Here is a 20,180-nt window from a genome sequence, read left to right as displayed (position 1 = left end):
CCAGAGGGGCTGGACTCCGAGCCAAAATAACTCCACTCAGTGCGCAGCTATGACTAAATGTCTGGAGCAATCACCACAAGAGAGACAAACACAGTCTGAGCTACTTCTTCAGGAAGACAAGGAACTTTGAACAGGGCTCAGCGTTCCTCTCAGATCTGGGACAGAAGAACAAAAAGGGCTCTCATTGGATTTGAGGTAAGGAAGTTTTTCCGCATCTATATCTGCGTGCCAAATAGGCTATCGTGTGAGGTGGAGAAACATGTTTTAGTGTAAGATCGTGTCTGTGTTGTGCGAGTTAGTGTAGCTCTTTGAGTCTGTTGGTAGCTCCAGTCGTGAAAACGCCTTTTTTTCTCCCTTTGAGTGGTTGTCTCCGTGGGTTTCTCGGTCATTGTGAGGGGTCTTGAATGCAAGGAGGAGCTTGTTCTCAAACTAATGAAAATCAGATGTTACCATCTCTGCCTGGCATGCCTCACAGTCTACAAACACAGAGGAAAGCTGCTGGACATCGGTAGACAGTACACAGCACCCTTTACCAAGACAGTTACTATCTATAGTCTACAGGGACTACAGAGGTTTTGTGACGTCATTAATAGTGATTTAATAGTGGTCTTATCTGATTGAATGGTATTTTTATGATCTTTTATGTGATATTAGTTTTGGATGTTCACCATATTGTGTAGTACATTCATGATATTAAAGCTGCAGTGGGTAGAAATGGAGCAATATGATTTTAAAAAGTCACTATATCCTGACAGTAGTGCATGAGACAGGTAATCTGAGAAAAAATCATGTGCGCTTGTGTTCTCCGGTCCTCCTAATGGTATCTGCAGGTTTTCACAGACTGGAGGAAAACAACCAGTCAGATCCGAGCTGGAGTCTGCTGTCCACTCTTGAACTCCGACCAAACGGTCAAACTAGGCAGCGCTGATCAAATATGAATCACTATTCTGTTACTGTAATGCCTATTTCTCGCCTCAAATGTTTTCAGAACCAACTTGTAGTGCACTGTTTAGCTGTAAAAGGAGAACGTTTGTGACCCGGCAGCCATGTCGAGATCAGTTGAGGAAATACCAAGCACCGCCCACCAGCTGGAGCACAGCCAATAGGAACCCTCTCTCTCTGAAATGACCTGTGATTGGTCAAAGTCTCCCGTCAGATTTTTTTAAAGCCTGAAAACAGAGCCAGGAGGAGGTGCAGAAGTGTTGTTTTCTCTCAGAACACTCAAATTACAATATGCTGAAAGGTTATTATGGAATTTTTGCCCAATGATGCCAAAAATATACTGCCTACTGAAGCTTTAATGGTGATTTGGTGTAATGCTGTGATAAACACAAAACAAATAGTTCCTTACGCACTGTTTCTTGTGACTGCTGGTTAGAAATTCAGATGTGTCAGTTATTTGCTGAATTTATTTGCATGGACTGCTAATCTGAAAGTAAACCAAACCTTCAGAGCAGGATTTAAATGGCGTACATCCAACATGTTTGCTCTGCTCTGGGTCTCAGTCAGAAACCAGCTGGGCTGCATTGTGCAATCCACTTGCTGTAACCTGTTACTGCTTCAGTCACCAGAATGCCTGTCATTTGACTTTTTCTTAAATTATATAATCTGTGCATGCTCACACATGCCAGAAGCAGATACACTACATCTGACTGTCACTCATTGGTAATGGCCCTGCTTTGTGCTCTTTGCACCTCAACATGAGCATGACACCCTGCAGGAATTGGACGCGGCGTGAAACTTGCCAGAAATGTCTGTTATGTTGTGTTGCACTGAGAGATTCCTGAGTCGCTCTAGAGGTGACAGAGATAGCTGGAGAGTGCTAGAAGCCATTGTGCCAAAAGAGACAGAAGAACAACAACAGAAGAATGAAGGTAAATTAGTTTAGGGATTAGCTGTTATCTCAGAAATATCATTTGGTCCATAGTGTATGTCCACTTAGTGTCCGCAGAGACTGATTGTTGCATCCTGAGCTTCAGAAGACCAATGGAGCTGCATTGTTAAAGGCTGTTGTTGTCTTTGTCAATAACTGTTGCTCTCATGAACAGAATGTGCTTTGTGTGCGCGTGATAGTGCATGCATGTTTACTTGTGTAGGAAGGTAGGTGCGGGTGCAATAAAAATAAGTACTTTGGGTGGAGTTTTTGTATCTGAGAAACTCACAGGTGTTTTAGTCTGTAAGTTATGATGAGCCATTTATGGACAGTCGTATGTCAGTATGGAATTCAAATTGAAGTGAACAGCTCACGCAGTTAGGAAAAAAACGTCAACACAGCTTATTACTAGGGCTGTGAAATTTAACACAATAATAACGCGTTAACGCAAATTAGTTTTAAACTACAGTGACGATACTGGCATCATATGAAACTAGAAATCATAAGGAATCACGAAGGACGCTAAATACAAATCCAAATTTATGCTAAATTTTGGAAACTGGCATGGCCATTTTCAAAGGTGTCCCTTGACCTCTGACCTCAAGATATGTGAATGAAAATGGGTTCTCTGGGTACCCACGAGTCTCCCCTTTACAGACATGCCCACAGTTTGGGGCAAGTCATAGTCAAGTCAGCACACTGACACACTGACAGCTGTTGTTGCCTGTTGGGCTGCAGTTTGCCATGTTATGATATGAGCATATTTTTTATGCTAAATACAGTACCTGTGAGGGTTTCTGGACAATATTTGTCATTGTTTTGTGTTGTTAATTGATTTACAATAATAGATATATACATGCATCTGCATAAAGCAAGCATATTTGTCCACTCCCATGTTGATAAGAGTATTGAATACTTGACAAATCTCCCTTTAAGGTACATTTTGAACAAATAAAAATGTGTGATTAATCACGATTAACTATGGACAACCATGCGATTAGTCACGATTAAATATTTGAGTTGATTGACAGCCCTACTTATTACTTTATGGCAACTTTTTTGGGAAACACTCTTTCTGTGGTTTTGGCAGATACTGAAAATGAGAACCACAAAGTGATGTTTTACATGATAAATACAGAATACCTCCCACTTGTATTTGCACAATTTGACTTAATCTCCTGTCAGAATCCAGAAATGCTTACAGCCCATGTCAAACGATTACCATCACATGAGATAGTGATGTGCCAATGTAAACATCACACTGGATGTTATCTTTGACATTGGGCATCTGGCATGAAAAGTGACTTGATGCAATGATATTGCAGATATTTCAAAGCAAGCTGTGTAAGAGCAGTTAAGAGACCTTGTGGAAATTAAACTTTAATACATGGGTTTATGTTTTCCACTGGAACCTAAGAGAGTGTATCATGGGCAGAGGTTTATTCTCCTGTGGGACATTATTTAGTTTATGTTGTCTGCATGATGACATACAGACAGATTTAGTAGGGGTGGAAAAAAAATTGATTCACCTATGTATCGCGTTTTGTTTTTTACAATTTTGAAATCGATTTTTTAATGCCAGAATCAATAGCTCCTTTATTTGCTTCATTTGAGTCTATGTGGAGGTAGAAGGAAGTTACCACTTTTATTGTTGTAGTCTGAGTAACGTGACGTCATATCCGTTCCATATCCGTCAACCAAAACAAACCGCAGCCAGCTGAGACGAGAAAGTAGAAAACGGCGGAGAGTCCACGTGGATACGACCTTCACCCTCACATTTTATATCCAAAGTGGTAAACACTACACATACAGTGAAGTATGGAAACACTTTGGGTTTCACACATTGCAGGAAAAGCAGAGCTAGACATCACAGCTAAAGCTGCATGCTAACTCTGTCATGGACAGGAAACGTCATCGTATTGAGGTAACAAGCGCTCAACCCAGCCGTCACTCTCATCTCCGTGGTCAAATCGTCTGACGCTACAACTGTAGAGCACCCATATACTGACATTTATGTTAAATGCATTCAAACGGCCCCGATGGAGCTGACCATGGATGTATATAGAGAACGGAGCTGACGGGGAGAGCTAGAGACGGACTTGGCGAAGTTAGTGGAAGTATAAACGTGTGACTACGTCCGGCTTTCAAAATAAGGTGTTAACAAAGGGAACTGTATATACAAAATACATATATGGAAATAAGCTTCATTAGATTATATTTACCAGAAGTATAAAACATTACATGTCCCTTATAAATTAAAAAGAAAATACCACTAATTTATGAAGGAAATGTCTTTATTCTTTGATTATTGGGTTGCTGGAAAACATTTAATAAATAATGCCTGACAATGACGGATATATTTGACTTCAAGACTCTCTGACTACATACATGCTGAAAATTAAACATATTCAATGTATTAATTTAGATATTTTCCACAGTAAAAGTCCCTAGAAGTGTATGATTCAACTTTTTTCCATGGTCTAGTGTTAAAATAGTTAACAAAAATCGCAATAAATCGTAATATCGAATCACAATACTTGTATAATCGCAATACTTAAAGATCACAATACATATCGAATCGTCATCCAAGTATTGTGATACTATTGAATGGAGAGATAGGTGTATCGTCCCAGCCCTAATATTTAGGTTTTAGGACTCCATAACAAAGAGAAATGAAACGCAAGCCACAAAGGGAGTTGTTCAGTTGTATCAGGGGATTTTTTTTATCATTCAGTCTTAGCCAAGTTTCCTGCCAAAAGTGAACAGAGACAAAGCCAGAAGGATCTGAAGAAAGTTTCTGAAGGAGGAACCAACAGGAGGGGGAGGAAATGAATGGAGTTCAGCAGAAACTAGAGTAGTAGGTTACAGTAGATGCGTAATCTGCAATTGTTGGTAAGAGAAAGAGGGAGGGACCGCTTGTAGTCTTGGTCAGACACACCCTGCAAAGCTAATGATTATTGTCTATAATCCTTAAATCTCCCTGCTGCCACCCACAGTATCTCTCTGCTTTTCTGAGTGTCCGTTAACAAAGTTCCCAAATGGTTAATAGTATACAGTAGTTTAGTTACTCCTTCATGGTTTCATCTTGTGGCTTTCATCTTGGTTTACCACTCGAGAGAGCTAATTGCTGTATGTTAAAATGGTAGAACCAGCTGACATCGTAATCACAAGACTGAAAAGGAACTGGACAGAAAGTGCATATGGTTTCCAGGAAACTTCTCTTGAGAAAGCAACCAAAGTGCAGCAGCAGATCCGCAAGCCTGGAATAGTACGGGACAGGACCGCTGCAGTGGCCACAAGCTGTCACTCCACTTCACATTTTCAGATGATTAATATCTCTGTGTTTCAAAACTTACAGACCAACACCCCATTTCTACTGTGCGTTTAAGGTGTAACAGTTGCCTCACTTGATTCTTTATGCGATAACTGCATGTAGGTTGCCTGTTCCTAAAACTTCACTATAAGCTTCTCTTCTTGAAGTCCGGCCAAGGCTGTTGAGTTTACCTTAGTTTATTTGCACAGTAATAAAATATGCTGATAAGAAAAGCAAAGGAAGACAAGATGCAAATTACTGACACAAGCTGTCAAGATAATTTTGTTGTAAAATAATCTATCATCTCAAACAACAACAAAAACGAAAATGATGGGAGATGATAGAATGAGAAGTATAAAGTCATAAGGGAAGTAAGGCAATACCCTGAGTTCTGTCCATTGTCCTGTGAATGAACCTTTTAAAATGCATTATTGTTATTATTATTAAAGGGGACATATCATGCTCATTTTCATATTCATACTTGTATTTTGTTTTTTTACTAGAATATGTTTACATGCTTTAATGTTCAAAAAAACACATTATTGTTCTCCTCCTGTCTGTCTGAATATACCTGTATTCACCCTCTGTCTGAAACGCTCTGTTTTAGCGCCTGTCTCTTTAAGACCCCCCTTCTGAAAAAGCCCACTCTGCTCTGATTGGCTTGCGAGAAAAATATGGAGCACCTTTGTAAAGGTAGTTCTCAAGCTGTGGGCGGTAGCCTATATTCTAATGAGCCTACATGTGACATAGGAAGGGGAGTCAAATATGAATAGCTTGCTGAATCACATGTTTTCTGATCTTGGAAGCCCACACAAAACTGTCTGGGTTGTCTTATTTCACAGTTTGTGGGTTGGTAGGCACTCCAGATACCCAAATGGTCGAGCATAAGCACTGAAAAAGGGAGTTTTTCATATGTCCCCTTTAAGTTGACAAAACACTTTGTTAGCCATTTTAATTACATCTCTTACACCTGTTGCCTCCACACGGCTCTCAACATGGCAATGGCTCGTAGCTAACGGCGCTAACAGTGAAAACAAAGACAACAGTGCTGACAGAGCTAGCATTGTTTACCTGGGGGGGGGGGGGACCGGGGGGTGGGTGCTACGCTTCCGCGACGGCGCCATCAGTTGGGATGGCGTTATCAGCTGTAACTGCCGTATGAGAGCAGTGCAGAGCGGCAGCCGTGAGCTAGCCAGTGGGGCACACGCACATGCACGAACATGCACTAAAAGGCACGCGCAACCGGCACACTATGTCAACAAAGCAAGAAGAAGCTTGGATTGCAACACACACAAAGGGAGAGTGACTTCATTCTCTGCTCAGGTAGACATTACCCCTCTATATATTTACATAGCAAATAGTTGTTTGCTGCTATATTAATGCTCTTGATATTATATAGAGAACTTTAAGTACTTTTTTGCTTATGTTAAGACACATTAACAGTGAAATAAGGCTTGAGTAAAGTGAAAAATAATCTTCATAAACAAGTACAAAATATGTACTAATTAAATTAAAAAAGTAAATAAAATAAAATATAGTTTTGATGGTGTACTGACAGATTAACAATAGAGTAACACAAACAGTCCCCAATACAGTAAAAATTGTCATAGAACCAGTGAAGGGAAAATCGTTAAGGGGTGGGGTGAATGAATTTGTGTGCAGGAAAGGCAGAGTTCAGTGAGTGAGTGATCGACCTAACCTTTGTGAGTCAGTGAGAGTGTAATCTCTTTTTGTGTGAGCTGCTCTTGACGGAGATAAGCGTCCCAGACTGTGTGTGTCAGGCGAATGCCTCACTGGGAGGAGTGCTGAGGAATGTGAGACACGACAATTCCCGGCTACAGCCTGTACACTTCAGTTTGATGATCTTACATAACACATGTTTTCCTCTGGCCCTGGCTAATGTTCAACTGGTGCTGGGGGCTTATCCAGACGTTGGTCTAGTTTTAAAAGGTGCATAATTTGTATGCGCACCTATTGTATCAGGACTAATAACAAACTGGGTTGGCAACAAAGATAAACATCCTCTACCCCTTCCTGTTTATGCCCACATTAACAAAAGAAGCTTATAGGAACCCTGCAGCTTTTTTGTTGTCTTCCCCAAAGTGAGATCAATATCAGTTTCATTTGTTTCCCATGTACAGATAAAAATAATAACGTCTGGGACGTATTGAACCTAAACCTAGCAAAGAGTTGAAGCAGGAGGAGACATGGAGCATCCATTGAAACTTTGGGAATTAATAGGCTACCTTTCAAGCAACTAGAAATCTGTCTTACAGTGGCCTATCATATCTTGGTTTCTATTTCTACACAACTACTCAATAAGTTTGAAGTTGAAAAAAGTACAACCTCCAACAAACGGAGGTTACTCTGGTATAATTACCTGAAGAACAAGGCACGTTAGGGGATAGTGGGCACAAGAAAAAAATAAACTACATCAATTTCTCACAGAGTGATGTCTATAAGACAATACACAAAACAAATTGATGGTTTAATACAGTATAAGAGTAGCCGTGGTTTGTTTTTGAAGTACGAAACGTACCAAAATATCTGCGAGGTCACATAGCAGGCCGTGCGGTTGAATCATCAGTGACAGTGGATTCCTTATTTTTCACAGGCTGATGAGAGACTGACCTCACTTTCTGTCTGTCTGTAAGACCATAATAACATGGCCGGTATTAGTTCAACTAGGGCACGATTGTAAATGGGGTACAGGTGTGTTAGGAAGGCTCGACACACTTGGATAAACATTCAATTTAACTTCAATTTTCAGATATTTTGTCAACCCCAACATGCACATATTTACTGTCTAATGGGAATAATATATTAGACTAATATGGTATTTATGTCATGTACATGAAGACCTATCAGGACTTTAAAAATGTTCTCCACAGTAGTAAGGCTGTACAGCACTTAAAAGAGAAAGATTCACTAATATTTTGTATTTTAAAGGGGCTCTATACAATATCCAAAACATCAATATAGCATGAAACAACTATTGTCTATATAAAGATACAGAGGAGTAATATCTACCTGAGCAGAGAAGGAAGTCTCTCTTCCTCTGATTGCGTTGTAATCCGGGCTTCTCCGTGCTTTGTTGACATAGCTGGGCCGGCCACTAGTGCTTTTTTGTGCATGTTACTGCATGTGAGCGTGCCCCACTGGCTAGCTCATGGCCGCCGCTCTGCCCTGACCAACGGCGCCATTGCAGAAGCGCAGCGCCCACCCTCCGGTTCCCCCCCAGGTTAACACTGTTAGCTCTGTCAGCGCTGTTGCTTTTCAATGTTTTTTTCACTCTTAGTGCCTAAAAAGTATGATATCCATTTAATTGTACGCTATATGTAGAATATTTTCCGACCGCAAACTTTCATTGAAAGTGAAACTGTACTGTTTTTGTCATCTGAGCCTGCTGGCTTTGGAGAGAGCAAAGATACGTTTCACTTTCAGTAAAGTTCCCCGTGGAAAAGGGCTGTCTGAAGGCAAAATAAAGCAGTGAAAATATTCTAAATATAGCGTACACTGAAACGGATATTGATATTTTTAGGCTATATAATTTCTTTTACTAACATTTGTCACACTTACTGCGAAACAAATAGAAGCTGACAATTTATTTACCCAAAGTCTTTATTTCCTCAATATTTGACAGCTGTTGTTGTCACATATGAAATATATACAAATATGCATGAGAATATTAGTGAGCAGAAAATCAAACCAGAAATGTTTAATGATGAAGAAACATTTCCCATGCAGATATTTTAAGTGATATTTGGCATGCAGTGATTCTTTGGCATAGCATTGAATAGCTTTTTGCAACCAGTCTGGACTAATTGACCTATTGGCATATACAGCTGTTTGGATATTTAATATAGTCTGTCACCTACTTGACTATCTGTGCGGTGCACCTGTCTGTCTGTCTGTCTGTCTGTCTGTCTGTTTGTCTCTCTGTCTGTCTGAAACAGTCTTTCAAACAGACTAGTCATACGTGATGTTAAGTTGGAACACCTGGCGTCCCGGATAATGTGGTTGAGTCAGCAAACAGGACAGACACCAGTTTTGCTGAAAGGGGCCTCAAAGGACTGGGAGGTCATTTAGTGGAGTGATTCGTTGTTTCAAGCATGCCTACAAGTGTTGTTTTTTTTGTGCAGTTGCCAAAGAATGAGGACATTGTGGCTTGTGTAGACATGAAGGTTGTTCAGGTTATGTGCTCACAGAAAATTGGCTCTTTGTCAGAGCGCCTGGAGGGTTGAGACGGCTGGGAGCCTTCAGCAGGAGAGAAAGGGTAGGGTTAAACACTCCTTAGCGTTTTCAGTTTGAAGCCACAGCAAGTCTAATTTTATTGCATCAAAGTAAGAGTCAAAGGCTCAGTGGAATGGAATGACAGAGCAGAGCCTGTTCGTGCAAATCTTTGTCGCGTTTTATCGTTGACTGGGGCACGCCGAGTTCCATAGAATGTCTAGTGCTGAATGGGAGTCTACCTAATGACATTGTGACATCCTTGTCAGTTGAAGGGTGTGTGACAATTTTCTCCTAACTGGTGTGTTTCCTTTTGTCAGGAGCCGAGCGCTGCTACCTCACAGCCATGAGTTCTCAGACGAGCTTTGGCAGCAGCATGCTGTGTGAGTTTCCACATATCCTTGACTTGTCTTTATCTTTGGCTCAGTGTATATGTGTGCGCATGGGAGTAATATCCTGTGCTAATTGTCTGTGGTGCTTATGTGGTTTGTGTTCAGTCCAGACGATAAATGATGATCTGAATGCATCGCTGGCTACAGCAGATGAGTTATCCAGAGAGTTCAACTCCATGCTGAAGGAGGCCTCCTCCAACAACAACAACACAAAGGCTGAGTCTCAGGTACACACACACACACACACACACACACACACACACACACACACACATAAACACACCTCCAGTACTGGTCTCCTCCAGAGTGTCCCTCTTTAGTGAGTTGAAGTCTCGCACCCTCTCATAGTTGGCCTCCATCTGGGTTTTCCATTCACGGGTTTCTTTCATCATTCTTTCTTAAAAGATAAAATGTGCTCCTGGGGTTTATCTGTCCATATTCTAAGATAAATGGGTATCTACAGCTGTACCGGCCAGTAAAAGTTAAACACCTTTTTATATTACTCAAAATAAAACAATAGTTACGTTGTGAATATATTTAACAACAACATGTTCCATGAGTCTTATCTATAGAGTGGTGCAAGAGATGTGCATTAGCAATAGCTATAAACTCTGTGTGCAGCACATCAGTTTCATACCTGTATTGGCACTATGTTAAATTGCAACGTCCCTACCAAATAAAAATAAAACTGAAACTGACAACAATGAGTTCTAAAACCCGGAAATGAGTTAGCTTTTTAGCACTTATGGTTCCTTCGTCTGGAAGTCAATGGGTTTTTAGTTAGATGCCTGAAATGAGGTCTGTGGTTAACCCAAGCTGAAGAGATTTTAACTAAGGCTATCAATCGATTAAAATATTTGATCTGTTCGAAATGTACCTTAAAGGGAGATTTGTCAAGTATTAAATACTCTTATCAACATGGGAGTGGATAAAATATGCTTGCTTTATGCAAATGTATGAATATATATTTATTACTGGAAATCAATTAACAACATAAAACAATGACAGATATTGTCCAGAAACCCTCACAGGTACTGCATTTAGAATAAAAAATATACTCAAATCATAACATGGCAAACTGCAGCCCAACAGACAACAACAGCTGTCAGTATGTCAGTGTGCTGACTTGACTATGACTTGCCCCAAACTTCATGTGATTATCATAAAGTGGGCATGTCTGTAAGGGGGAGACTCGTGGGTACCCATAGAACCCATTTTCATTCACATATCTTGAGGTCAGAGGTCAAGGGATCCCTTTGAAAATGGCCATGCCAGTTTTTTCTCGCCAAAATTTAGAGTAAGTTTGGAGCGTTATTTAGTCTCCTTTGTGACAAGCTAGTAAGACATGGCTGGTACCAATGGATTCCTTAGGTTTTCTAATTTCATATGATACCAGTATCAGTATTCAATCTAGCTTGAAAACTAAGCCCGCTACCACTTAATAATTGCAAGTGGCGTTAATGTAATAAAGAAATGAGTGAAATTAGCATTAAAACAAATTTGCGTTAACAAATAATTATTGCGTTAACACATAATTATCGCGTTAACTTTGACAGCCCTAATTTTAACGTTTTGTTCTACGACATAAAGTAAATACCCCACTCCTCAATTTTGAATCGTCTACGTGTCTTCAAAAAGGCAGTTGCTAAAGAGTGGCTTAATGAGACAACTAAATGTCATCACGACTTTAGTTTAGTGGTGGCGATCCAAAACCCAAGAGAAAAAATCCCATTGGCTTTTTGTCGGGGAACCCAAGGCGATGCTAACTTCCCGGTTGGCCTACAAAAATATGTCAACCCTGCAGCACTCTACTGGCAGACTGTGAAAGACCCATTGGTGCAGTGGTTGTTGAATGCCAACAAAATAAGTGCTTTATCTTTGTTAAAATTAAACAATGTAAACATTTTGATACCCAGCACAGTGATATAGTCATTCCATTTAATATTTATTAATAACAGATACATTTTCCCTTCAGACCAGCCCCACCGGGCTGTCCAACACCTCCATCTTTACGAGGGGGTCAAGTGGCAGCAGTAATGGCAGCTCCAGCTCCAAGCCTTTCTCCCCGAGCTCAACAACTTTCCATTCCGGGGATGTCTTCTCCAGCAATAAAAACACACCATCCCCCCCTACTGTCTTCTACCACAGCCCACACTCATCCCCCGAGATCCAGAGGAAGGCACGCTCTCCACTTCCTCAAGCTGGTTCCGACATCTACTCGTACGTCCAGAAGAGCCCCAGACATTCGCCTCACACCCCGAGGCGTAATTCCCCCGTTCGTTACGACAGCAGCCCACGGGGCTCAATCAGTTACGTGGATAGAAGCCCTTCTCCGAGCCCCACGGCTTCTACTTTTGAGCAGCGACCTTGGCCTACCTCGCCCCAGCCCTCCTCCAACCTGCTGAGCCCGTACGACAGCGGCCAGATGGGCCGCAGGTCGCCTCGCACAGACAGAAGCCGCTCTCCTTTGTCTTTCAATCCAGGATCCAGCACGCTCCCTCGAAATTTTGGAGGTTTCAGGCAACCTGGTAAGTGGCTGTAGTTAGATGGCAACTAAACCCAGCAGAAATATTTAAAAACAGGGGCAACGATGTTGGAAAGCTAGCATCATTTGAAATTAGCATTGCCTCAGGAGCTCCGTCTAACACCCCCCCCCCTCCCCTCGGGGCTCATCCAAGGTAACGCGGTAACCGCGGCAGTGCTACTTTTGGTTGAGTTTTCTCTTCCATTCTCCAGTAAACTTGCAGCGGTGACGCACTTTGAGTTCAGGCTGGTGCACGCCAAGGGTAGAGTACGAGCAGGGAGGCAGGGAGACATCTGATTGGTTCTTTCCAAGCAGACCGTGAGGCAGTGATTGGTAGACGTTTTTACAGGATTACAGCAGCTACAGATGATGGCTCTTTTCCAGTCCTTTTTCAGAGCTAATCAGTAATGGATCGCTGTCGGGGTGTAAAGACCATTTCAACCAATATAACAAATAGTGGATACTGGATAGCATTGTCAACCCTGCCTTTAATTATCCCATTGTAATCATTTTGAGTTGACAGCACATGCAAGGTGGGAAACTACCTGAAAGAGTGGCATACTGTATATAAAAGAAATATCACCTCAACGTATAATCGAGGGCTTTGTGCTGCAGTATTTGCAATATGACCAGCATTGTAATGTTTCGTGAAGGAGGGATACTTTTGGAAATAAAAGCAGTCTTGTCTTGGGGTGGATGTTTCAGTTACAGATGTGCTGTTTAAGCATGAAGCTGGTACTCTTCAGTCAACATGATGACAATGCACATTTTGAACCAGAAATTCTGAACTGTCCCTCAGTGATCTTTTCTAATTTGGTGATGAATCCGTTTTTTTTTAGATATGGTATTTCAAGGGAGCAGATAGGGTCAACAATGCTGCCAACCACAGTAGTAGCTCATAAATAAGTCAATTGTCATGATAAAGCGGCAGTGGGCAGTATATTTTTGGCGTCATTGGGCAAAAATGCCATAATAACCTTTCAGCATATTGTAATTCAAGTGTTCTGAGAGATAACTAGACTCCTGCTCCTCCTCATGGCTCTGTTTTCAGGCTTTAAAAAATCTAGCCCTTGACTGGAGACTTTGACCAATCACAGGTCATTTCACAGAGAGTGTTCCTATTGGCTGTTCATTCAACAGAGGCAGCTGTCAATCACTTGCAAATTCTGATCAAACGGTCAAAATCAGCAGCACTTATCAAATATGAATTAATATTCTGTAACTGTAATGCCTATTTCTCACGTAAAATGTTTCCAGAAACATCTTGTAGTGTACTGTTTAGCTGTAAAATGAGAAAGTTGGTGGGCGGTGCTTGGTATTTCCTCAATTGATCTCACAAACTTTCTCGTTTTACAGCTAAACAGTACACTACAAGATGTTTCTGAAAACATTTGAAGTGAGAAATAGACAATACAGTAACAGAATATTGATTCATATTTAGTCAGCACTGCCTAGTTTTGACCGTTTGATCGGAGTTTGCGAGTGATTGACAGCTGCTCAGAGACGGCAAGGCTCCAGCTCAGCTCTGATTGGTTGTTTTCCTCCGGTCTGTGAAATCTTGCAGATACCGTTAGGAGCACTGGAGGACACTGAGGCACATGATTTTTTTCTCATGCAGTACTGTCAGGATATAGTGACCGTTTTAGAAAGATAACCTTTTTTAATGATATTTGCTCCAATCTGCCTACTGCAACTTTTATGAACCCCAAACAGTGTGTATTCATTAAAGATGGGTGTGAAGCTCTGGAGGCTGCCAGAACAAAAAGATGGGCTTCATATCTTTATACAGTATAGTAGTATGATACAATATACAGTACTTTATTGTCCCCATAGGGAAACTTGTCTTGGGCTCAAATGCTGCACACATGATATGACGCATTGTCTTTTCATATAGCTGCCTCCACAGTAGTAATAATAAAGAAACAGGCAACAAAGCAACATGTACTAAAGCAAATCACAACCACACATCACACATATTACACAACCAGTGATAAGAACAAGCACCACATTGCACGGCCCTTCATCATACCATGAAGCTGTTGCACAACCCCTGCAGCTTCAAACAACATTATTTAAATGATATTTTGTATTAGTTATTTTTAGCCTTACGTGCCAGTTTGCCACAAAAATAGAAAAATACCCTATTTTTTAAACATTCTAACAGAGCTTAGCTACGAAAATACTCCATCAACCCATCCAAAAGAATTGAATTACTCTGGGTTTAAGGGCCCTTTCACAGATTCTCCAACTCTACAAATAAAATGTCTTGGAGAAATACTGCCCTGTAAATTACTGCAATACTGAAGCCTCCTTTTGTAATGTCTCCCTCTTTCTGGCACTGTTTCCTGTGTTTCCTTTCTTCTCTTATTTTCTCTCCCAATCTCTCCCTCTCTCCCAGATGAGGGTGTGCAGCGGCAAAAGAGTTCTGGCAAGTGGAATGAGACAGATCTTGACGTGTCCTACGAGAAGAAATCTCACCACACCTATGACAGTTGGTTGACTTCTGACACTCTCTCAGCTTTGATTTTGTATGTGAAGTTGTGGAATAAGTCCAGGGCAAACCATTTGGGTACAAGACCTGGCGCTCTGGCTGTTCTATATGTGGTCTCTGTTTTCTAATGTAACACTTTCCTGTTACAGAGACAGACTGGCTACGGCCGTCTGTGCCAAACAGCAGCTGGAGAGAGTCCAACCTCGATGGCCCTCCTCCGGCCCCGAGCCCCAAAAAGGTAGGTGGTGTTAACAGAGAGGCTTTCAAAGAGGTGCTGTGAGAGATTTATTTGTGTGGTTTATGTTGTAGCCCGAACCCTTTTTTTCTTAAATCTGTGTTAAGCCATTCCCTCGAGTTGTTGAGAAGCCACAGATCTCCACGAAATGGGAGGTACTGCCAGTAACAGGGTGAACTGGCTAACAGACTGTGGGCGGGGATTCACCAGCCTCTTGAACTCAAAACTCAGTCGTAGCATTTCTTTTTTTAAAGATGCATTAGACCATTTTTGGCCTCTATGGGTCAGAAAACCATCAAAACTGCTAAAAGCAGTGTGATACACAGTCAGCACAGTGTTACTGGCTTGTTAAAGGAATGGTTTGGTTGTTTTGAAGTGGGGATGTATGAGGTACTTAACCATAGTCAGTGTATTAAGAAGGCAGGAGTTACCGCACAGAACCAAAGCAATGTACTGGATGTAAAGCAGCAAAATGTATTTTAGCCACCTAAAAGAAAGGCTCACCTAAAACTGTCAACATCAGTTTAAGTGTACGCTATATTTGCAATATTTTTGCCAGTTTACCTTGCCACGAGACAGCTGTACGGTCTATGTTTCCAACGGGGAACTAAAGCCGTAATCTCTGCTCTCACCAAAGCAACCAGACTCCATTAAAAAAAACAACTGTAATTTTGCCCCACAGAACAAGGGAGTTGCTGGTCTACTCCTGCCTCGATCAGTTAGTTTGTCTGTGGTATTGTGTGACTTTGGTGAATCTGAACTAATTAAAGTCACACAATAACACAAACAAACTAACTGATCGAGGCAGCGGTAGCCCAGCAACCTCTGTGTTCTGCAAGGTAAAAATTGCAGTTTTTTTCAATGGAGTCTGGTGGCTTTGGCGAGAGATAGATGGACACAAAGGCTTCAGTTCCCCATTGGAGAGGGCTGTAAAGTAAAGCGGTTAAAAATATTTTAATTATAGCGTACACTTAAACTGATATTGTTTTTTTAGGTGGTTAAAATGTGTTTTGCTGCTGCCCCCGTCCACAGCACTAAATTGCTTTGCTCCTGTGTGATAACTCCTGTCTGCGTCTCCAAACTGGGGTCGTGCCGACTGTCATGTACTGTAGGTAATACACTGACTATGGATGAATACCTCATAAAACCCCACCTCAAAACACCCAAGCTATCCCTTTAAGTTAGGTTGTCTCAGGAGATATTTATTTCCCCATCCAGCAGTCACAAAGCAACAATATTATCATCCCTGTTTCTGTCCAATTGATGAATACGAGTCTAGTGTTCATTTTCCTTTTGATGTTTTTTTATGAAAGCATTGAAACTGAACTGCACAATAAATTTGCCGTAAAATCAAAAAACAACAAGCTATGGGAGGGTTAATATCTGCATAGAGCTGCAGAGTTATTTGATAATTCTCTGTGATTTGGAACAATGAGAGACACTTCACAATATACAGTCATCTGATTCAGTGGATTGGGATTAGATTAGAAGAATTTATCCCTGATCTTTTCTTTCTTTTCCAGGATCCTCGCTCTCAGTCTCTCCTGTTTTCCAATGCCTCTCTCCCCCGTAACACGCGTATAACAGTACCTCCAGATGTTTCATCCCCAGTCCACTCCCCTTACCACCCTCAGCCCATCATCTCCCGTATTTCCATTCCCCCGACTTCTACTCAGTCCCGCCAGCGCAAGCCCATCCCTCTCTCCGTCATCATGCGTCTCCAAAACCCCCGCTGGGAAGCGACGACAACCCGCCACCGCAGAGTCCTGGGAGGAGAGGGTGACATGGCACCTTACCAACCACCTGTACCCATGCCGAGGGAGTACTTCCTCCAACATGTACCCCACCCACTGCAACACCCACCTGAGCTGAGACAGCCAGCAGTGTACAGTGACGGTATAACACCTTTCTGCACACACACTCTGACACTCTCTATGTTCAACTAACGTTGCGTTACAAATGTGGTTTGGTTTCCATCTTTTTGCAGCGCTGAACTCAGGGGATATAGACGCAGAGTTAGAGCGGCTGGACTTGGTTCATCACATACCTGTGATTTCGGAGAATACCAGCATGCCAGAAGGCAAAGGGGAGGGCGCTCCTCAAGCTCCCCGGCCCCTCAGCCCCACCAGGCTACAGCCAGTGGTGGCCCCTGAGGCCCAGAGCCAGGAGATTCCTAATCTGGAGGAGCTGCTCCGCATGCGGGCAGAAATCCCCCGGGCCCTGAAGAGACGGGGCTCCTCGGACCAGTCGCAGCCCCTGAAGAGGGCCTCCCATTACCAGCCCAACCAATACAAGAATCTCATCGACAAGCTTTTTCGCAGGAAGGAACGCCGCCAGAAGGGGGAGCAAGGTAGCGAGTCCAGCAGCTCCTCAGAGGGAGAGGACTTTGCTACGCCTCCTGCCCCTCTACCTGCATCCACGATGCATCCTGAATTCAGAGTAAGGAAGCAACTGATGATGTAATAATCTCTGGACAAGCAGAAATGTGTCAAATTGTTAGAAAAAAACTGCCTTATTAAATATTATGCATTCAACCCACTGTAAAGGCAAACTGTACATGATCTGACAACGATTCTCATTATAAAACAGCTAACTTTACATTTTGGTTTAAATCCCCGTGGTGGATGACATTCTCTGCTGTCAAGTGTTTTACCTTATCCTGTTTGTCCCTTCAGTGCTACCATTCCATTCTGCGGCAGGCCAAGCGGGACAAAGGTACTGGGAGGCGAGCTCGCCTCAGCCCACTCGTCCTGCTGCTGGACGGAGCGTTGGTCGGAGAACTTGAGACAGTGCAGAGGGCCGTGCAGGAGGTGTGTGTGTGTTTGTGTGTGTGTGTAGTAATATACCTTATTGTATATATACTGTCACTGCAAGTACGACTATCTGCTGCTACTACTCCCAGTAATAGTAATCATACCTAAAATACTAAACCCATAATACCCATAATGCACTAATAATTATATACAAATAATATATATATTTTTAATAAACATGAAGCTTTGATTCAGTAAGGGAAGCAAAATCCTTAAAACTGTAGACTTTGAATTGATTCAAAGAAATTTGGCAAAAAATCCAAAATGTAAAGACTACCAACTAGTTATATAAAACACAATCTATTGAGAATAAAGATTTATTACAAGATAAAAATGAATTGATTCATTAAAATAAAGGCCATAGAACCCATTTTCATCCACATATCTTGACGTCAGAGGGCAAGGGACCCCTTTGAAAACGGCCGTACCAGTTTTTCCTCGCCAAAATTTAGTGTAAGTTTGGAGCGTTATTTAACCTCCTTCACAACAAGCTAATACAACAATGTATTCCTTAGGTTTTCTAATTACTTCTAGGCCTAGGAAGGAGGTTATGTTTTCACCGACGTTGGTTTGTTGGTTTGTTTGTTTGTTGGTCTGTGAGCAGGATTACTCCAAAAGTTTGCGACAGATTTGAATGAGGAGGGTTGGGGTGTAGCACAATGAACAGTCCATTAGATTTTGGTGGCGATCCGGATCATGATCCGGATTCAGGATTTTAAGGATTCCAATCAGCCTGATCATTAAGACCACAGGGTATAACACATGAGCAGTGTAACTGATGACGCGTTGATGACGCATGACCTTCTGAGAGCAGAGAGATTCATGTGTGGGTGTGTGGCGAGACATCGAGGTGCGGGAGCTGCTGGCCGTCCGCGGTGACAAAGAACAAAGCGGTAGATGACGGGATGAGAGACAACGTAGTGTAACGTTATACAGACATAACAAAGCTCCTGAATGAGAGAGGCATCCGCCGATACATTACACAGAAACACACCTTGTTAATAATAAGCCGACCATCTCACGGTACCGCCAGCTGTGACCTGTGATCTGTTTTTAAAGTCACGCACCTTGGTGGAGGTCTGCGCTCTCCGAGTGCCATTCTAGTTTCGTTCATCTTCACTCTAGCTTTAAAACTGAAAATCGTAATTTGCGTTAATGCATTAAAAAAATAGTGGCGTTAAACTGAATTTGCGTTAACACGTTGTTATCGCGTTAACTTTGAAAGCTCTAATTGTTTCCTATATTTATCTATTTTCTTACAAAAACATTTTTTTGTAATTCATTTTTGGAGGATGCATTTTTTTAGCTTACATCAGCAGCCTCCATAAAAAAAAAGAAAAGATTTACAGGGTAAAAAGTCCCTCAAAACTAGTCAAGACAGTAAAGTGTAGTGCAATAGTAGGTGCTCCAGTTCTGGATTTAGACTTTAAGAAACACTGAAATATATGTGAAACTTAACTTTCATTCAGTCAGGGAAGGTTTGCTGAGCCTGCATTCAACACATCCCTGCTACTTCTCCTTCATACAGAAATACATTTGTCTGGAAGTTTCTCATACTGCACATCAGCTTCTACTTCCATTTTAGCAGTCTGTGGTTTAAAAGCTGGCTCAAGGTGATTCTGAAAGTAGCTTTAGAAGGAGGATAAAGTGGATAAAGCCAGTTGGGTTCTCCAACCTTTTTTTCCTCTGAGAGCTAATTTGACAAAATGAAAGTGGCCGAGAGCTACTTATAGCACCAAGTTGTAAATCACCAATAGCAGACATAATTTCTGTCATACTTTTATGGCCCTTTAATAACATGTCAGCCATTCATTGCCTCTATTACAATTCCGCCATAGGGGAAGGGCTTCTTCGTCAGTTTGGTAAACAGAGACTGTTTTTTAATTGTTGTTTCCAGCTCCTTTACCTTCTCTGTTTCGTAGACTACTACTAGCCAGAAAGTCCCATGAAAAGTTGATGTGGACTTTGGATTGACGCTCGATGTTACATATTCTACCAACTGACACGCTCGCGCCGCAAATGAGACACGCACATTTGTCATTTACATTTGTGAAAAAAAAAATCTGTCACCCATTCCTCATAAAAATAGTATATTTCTTGCCTTTTCTTGGCCTGGCTATTTTCTGTTGTCATTGTCAAATCTGGTGTGCGCTTGCTATCCTTCTAACATGGCCTAATGTTGACAGCTGATTGGCAAATAATGGTTTTGTGTCATTTGATTGAATAGAAATTTGAATAGGTTTACAAAGTTACTTTGTGTTATCAAATATATGTACACATTCTTTGAACCTTTAGCGAGCCACTCAGAA

General features: G+C 41.7%; 1 protein-coding gene and 1 long non-coding RNA gene across 2 annotated transcripts in view; one reads left to right on the top strand and one right to left on the bottom strand.

Annotated features, from left to right (window-relative positions):
• Positions 1-18: 18 nt before the first annotated feature.
• Positions 19-20,180, top strand: part of ppp1r13l (protein phosphatase 1, regulatory subunit 13 like) — a 24,485-nt gene continuing 4,323 nt past the window's right edge. The window contains exons 1-9 of the mRNA XM_037774255.1: positions 19-195; positions 9,737-9,799; positions 9,914-10,035; positions 11,784-12,336; positions 14,731-14,823; positions 14,973-15,061; positions 16,582-16,954; positions 17,046-17,497; positions 17,734-17,868. Of these exons, the coding sequence (XP_037630183.1) occupies positions 9,763-9,799; positions 9,914-10,035; positions 11,784-12,336; positions 14,731-14,823; positions 14,973-15,061; positions 16,582-16,954; positions 17,046-17,497; positions 17,734-17,868 (1,854 nt within the window). The 5' untranslated portion in view covers positions 19-195; positions 9,737-9,762. The remainder of the gene's footprint in view (positions 196-9,736; positions 9,800-9,913; positions 10,036-11,783; positions 12,337-14,730; positions 14,824-14,972; positions 15,062-16,581; positions 16,955-17,045; positions 17,498-17,733; positions 17,869-20,180) is intronic.
• Positions 18,510-20,180, bottom strand: part of LOC119490818 — a 16,537-nt gene continuing 14,866 nt past the window's right edge. Inside the window, exon 3 of the long non-coding RNA XR_005207486.1 lies at positions 18,510-18,646. This is a non-coding gene — a long non-coding RNA (uncharacterized LOC119490818). The remainder of the gene's footprint in view (positions 18,647-20,180) is intronic.

The sequence above is a fragment of the Sebastes umbrosus genome, chromosome 7 (assembly GCF_015220745.1).
Source record: "Sebastes umbrosus isolate fSebUmb1 chromosome 7, fSebUmb1.pri, whole genome shotgun sequence".
Taxonomy (NCBI): domain Eukaryota; kingdom Metazoa; phylum Chordata; class Actinopteri; order Perciformes; family Sebastidae; genus Sebastes; species Sebastes umbrosus.
This window is presented reverse-complemented; position numbering and strand designations above follow the sequence as displayed.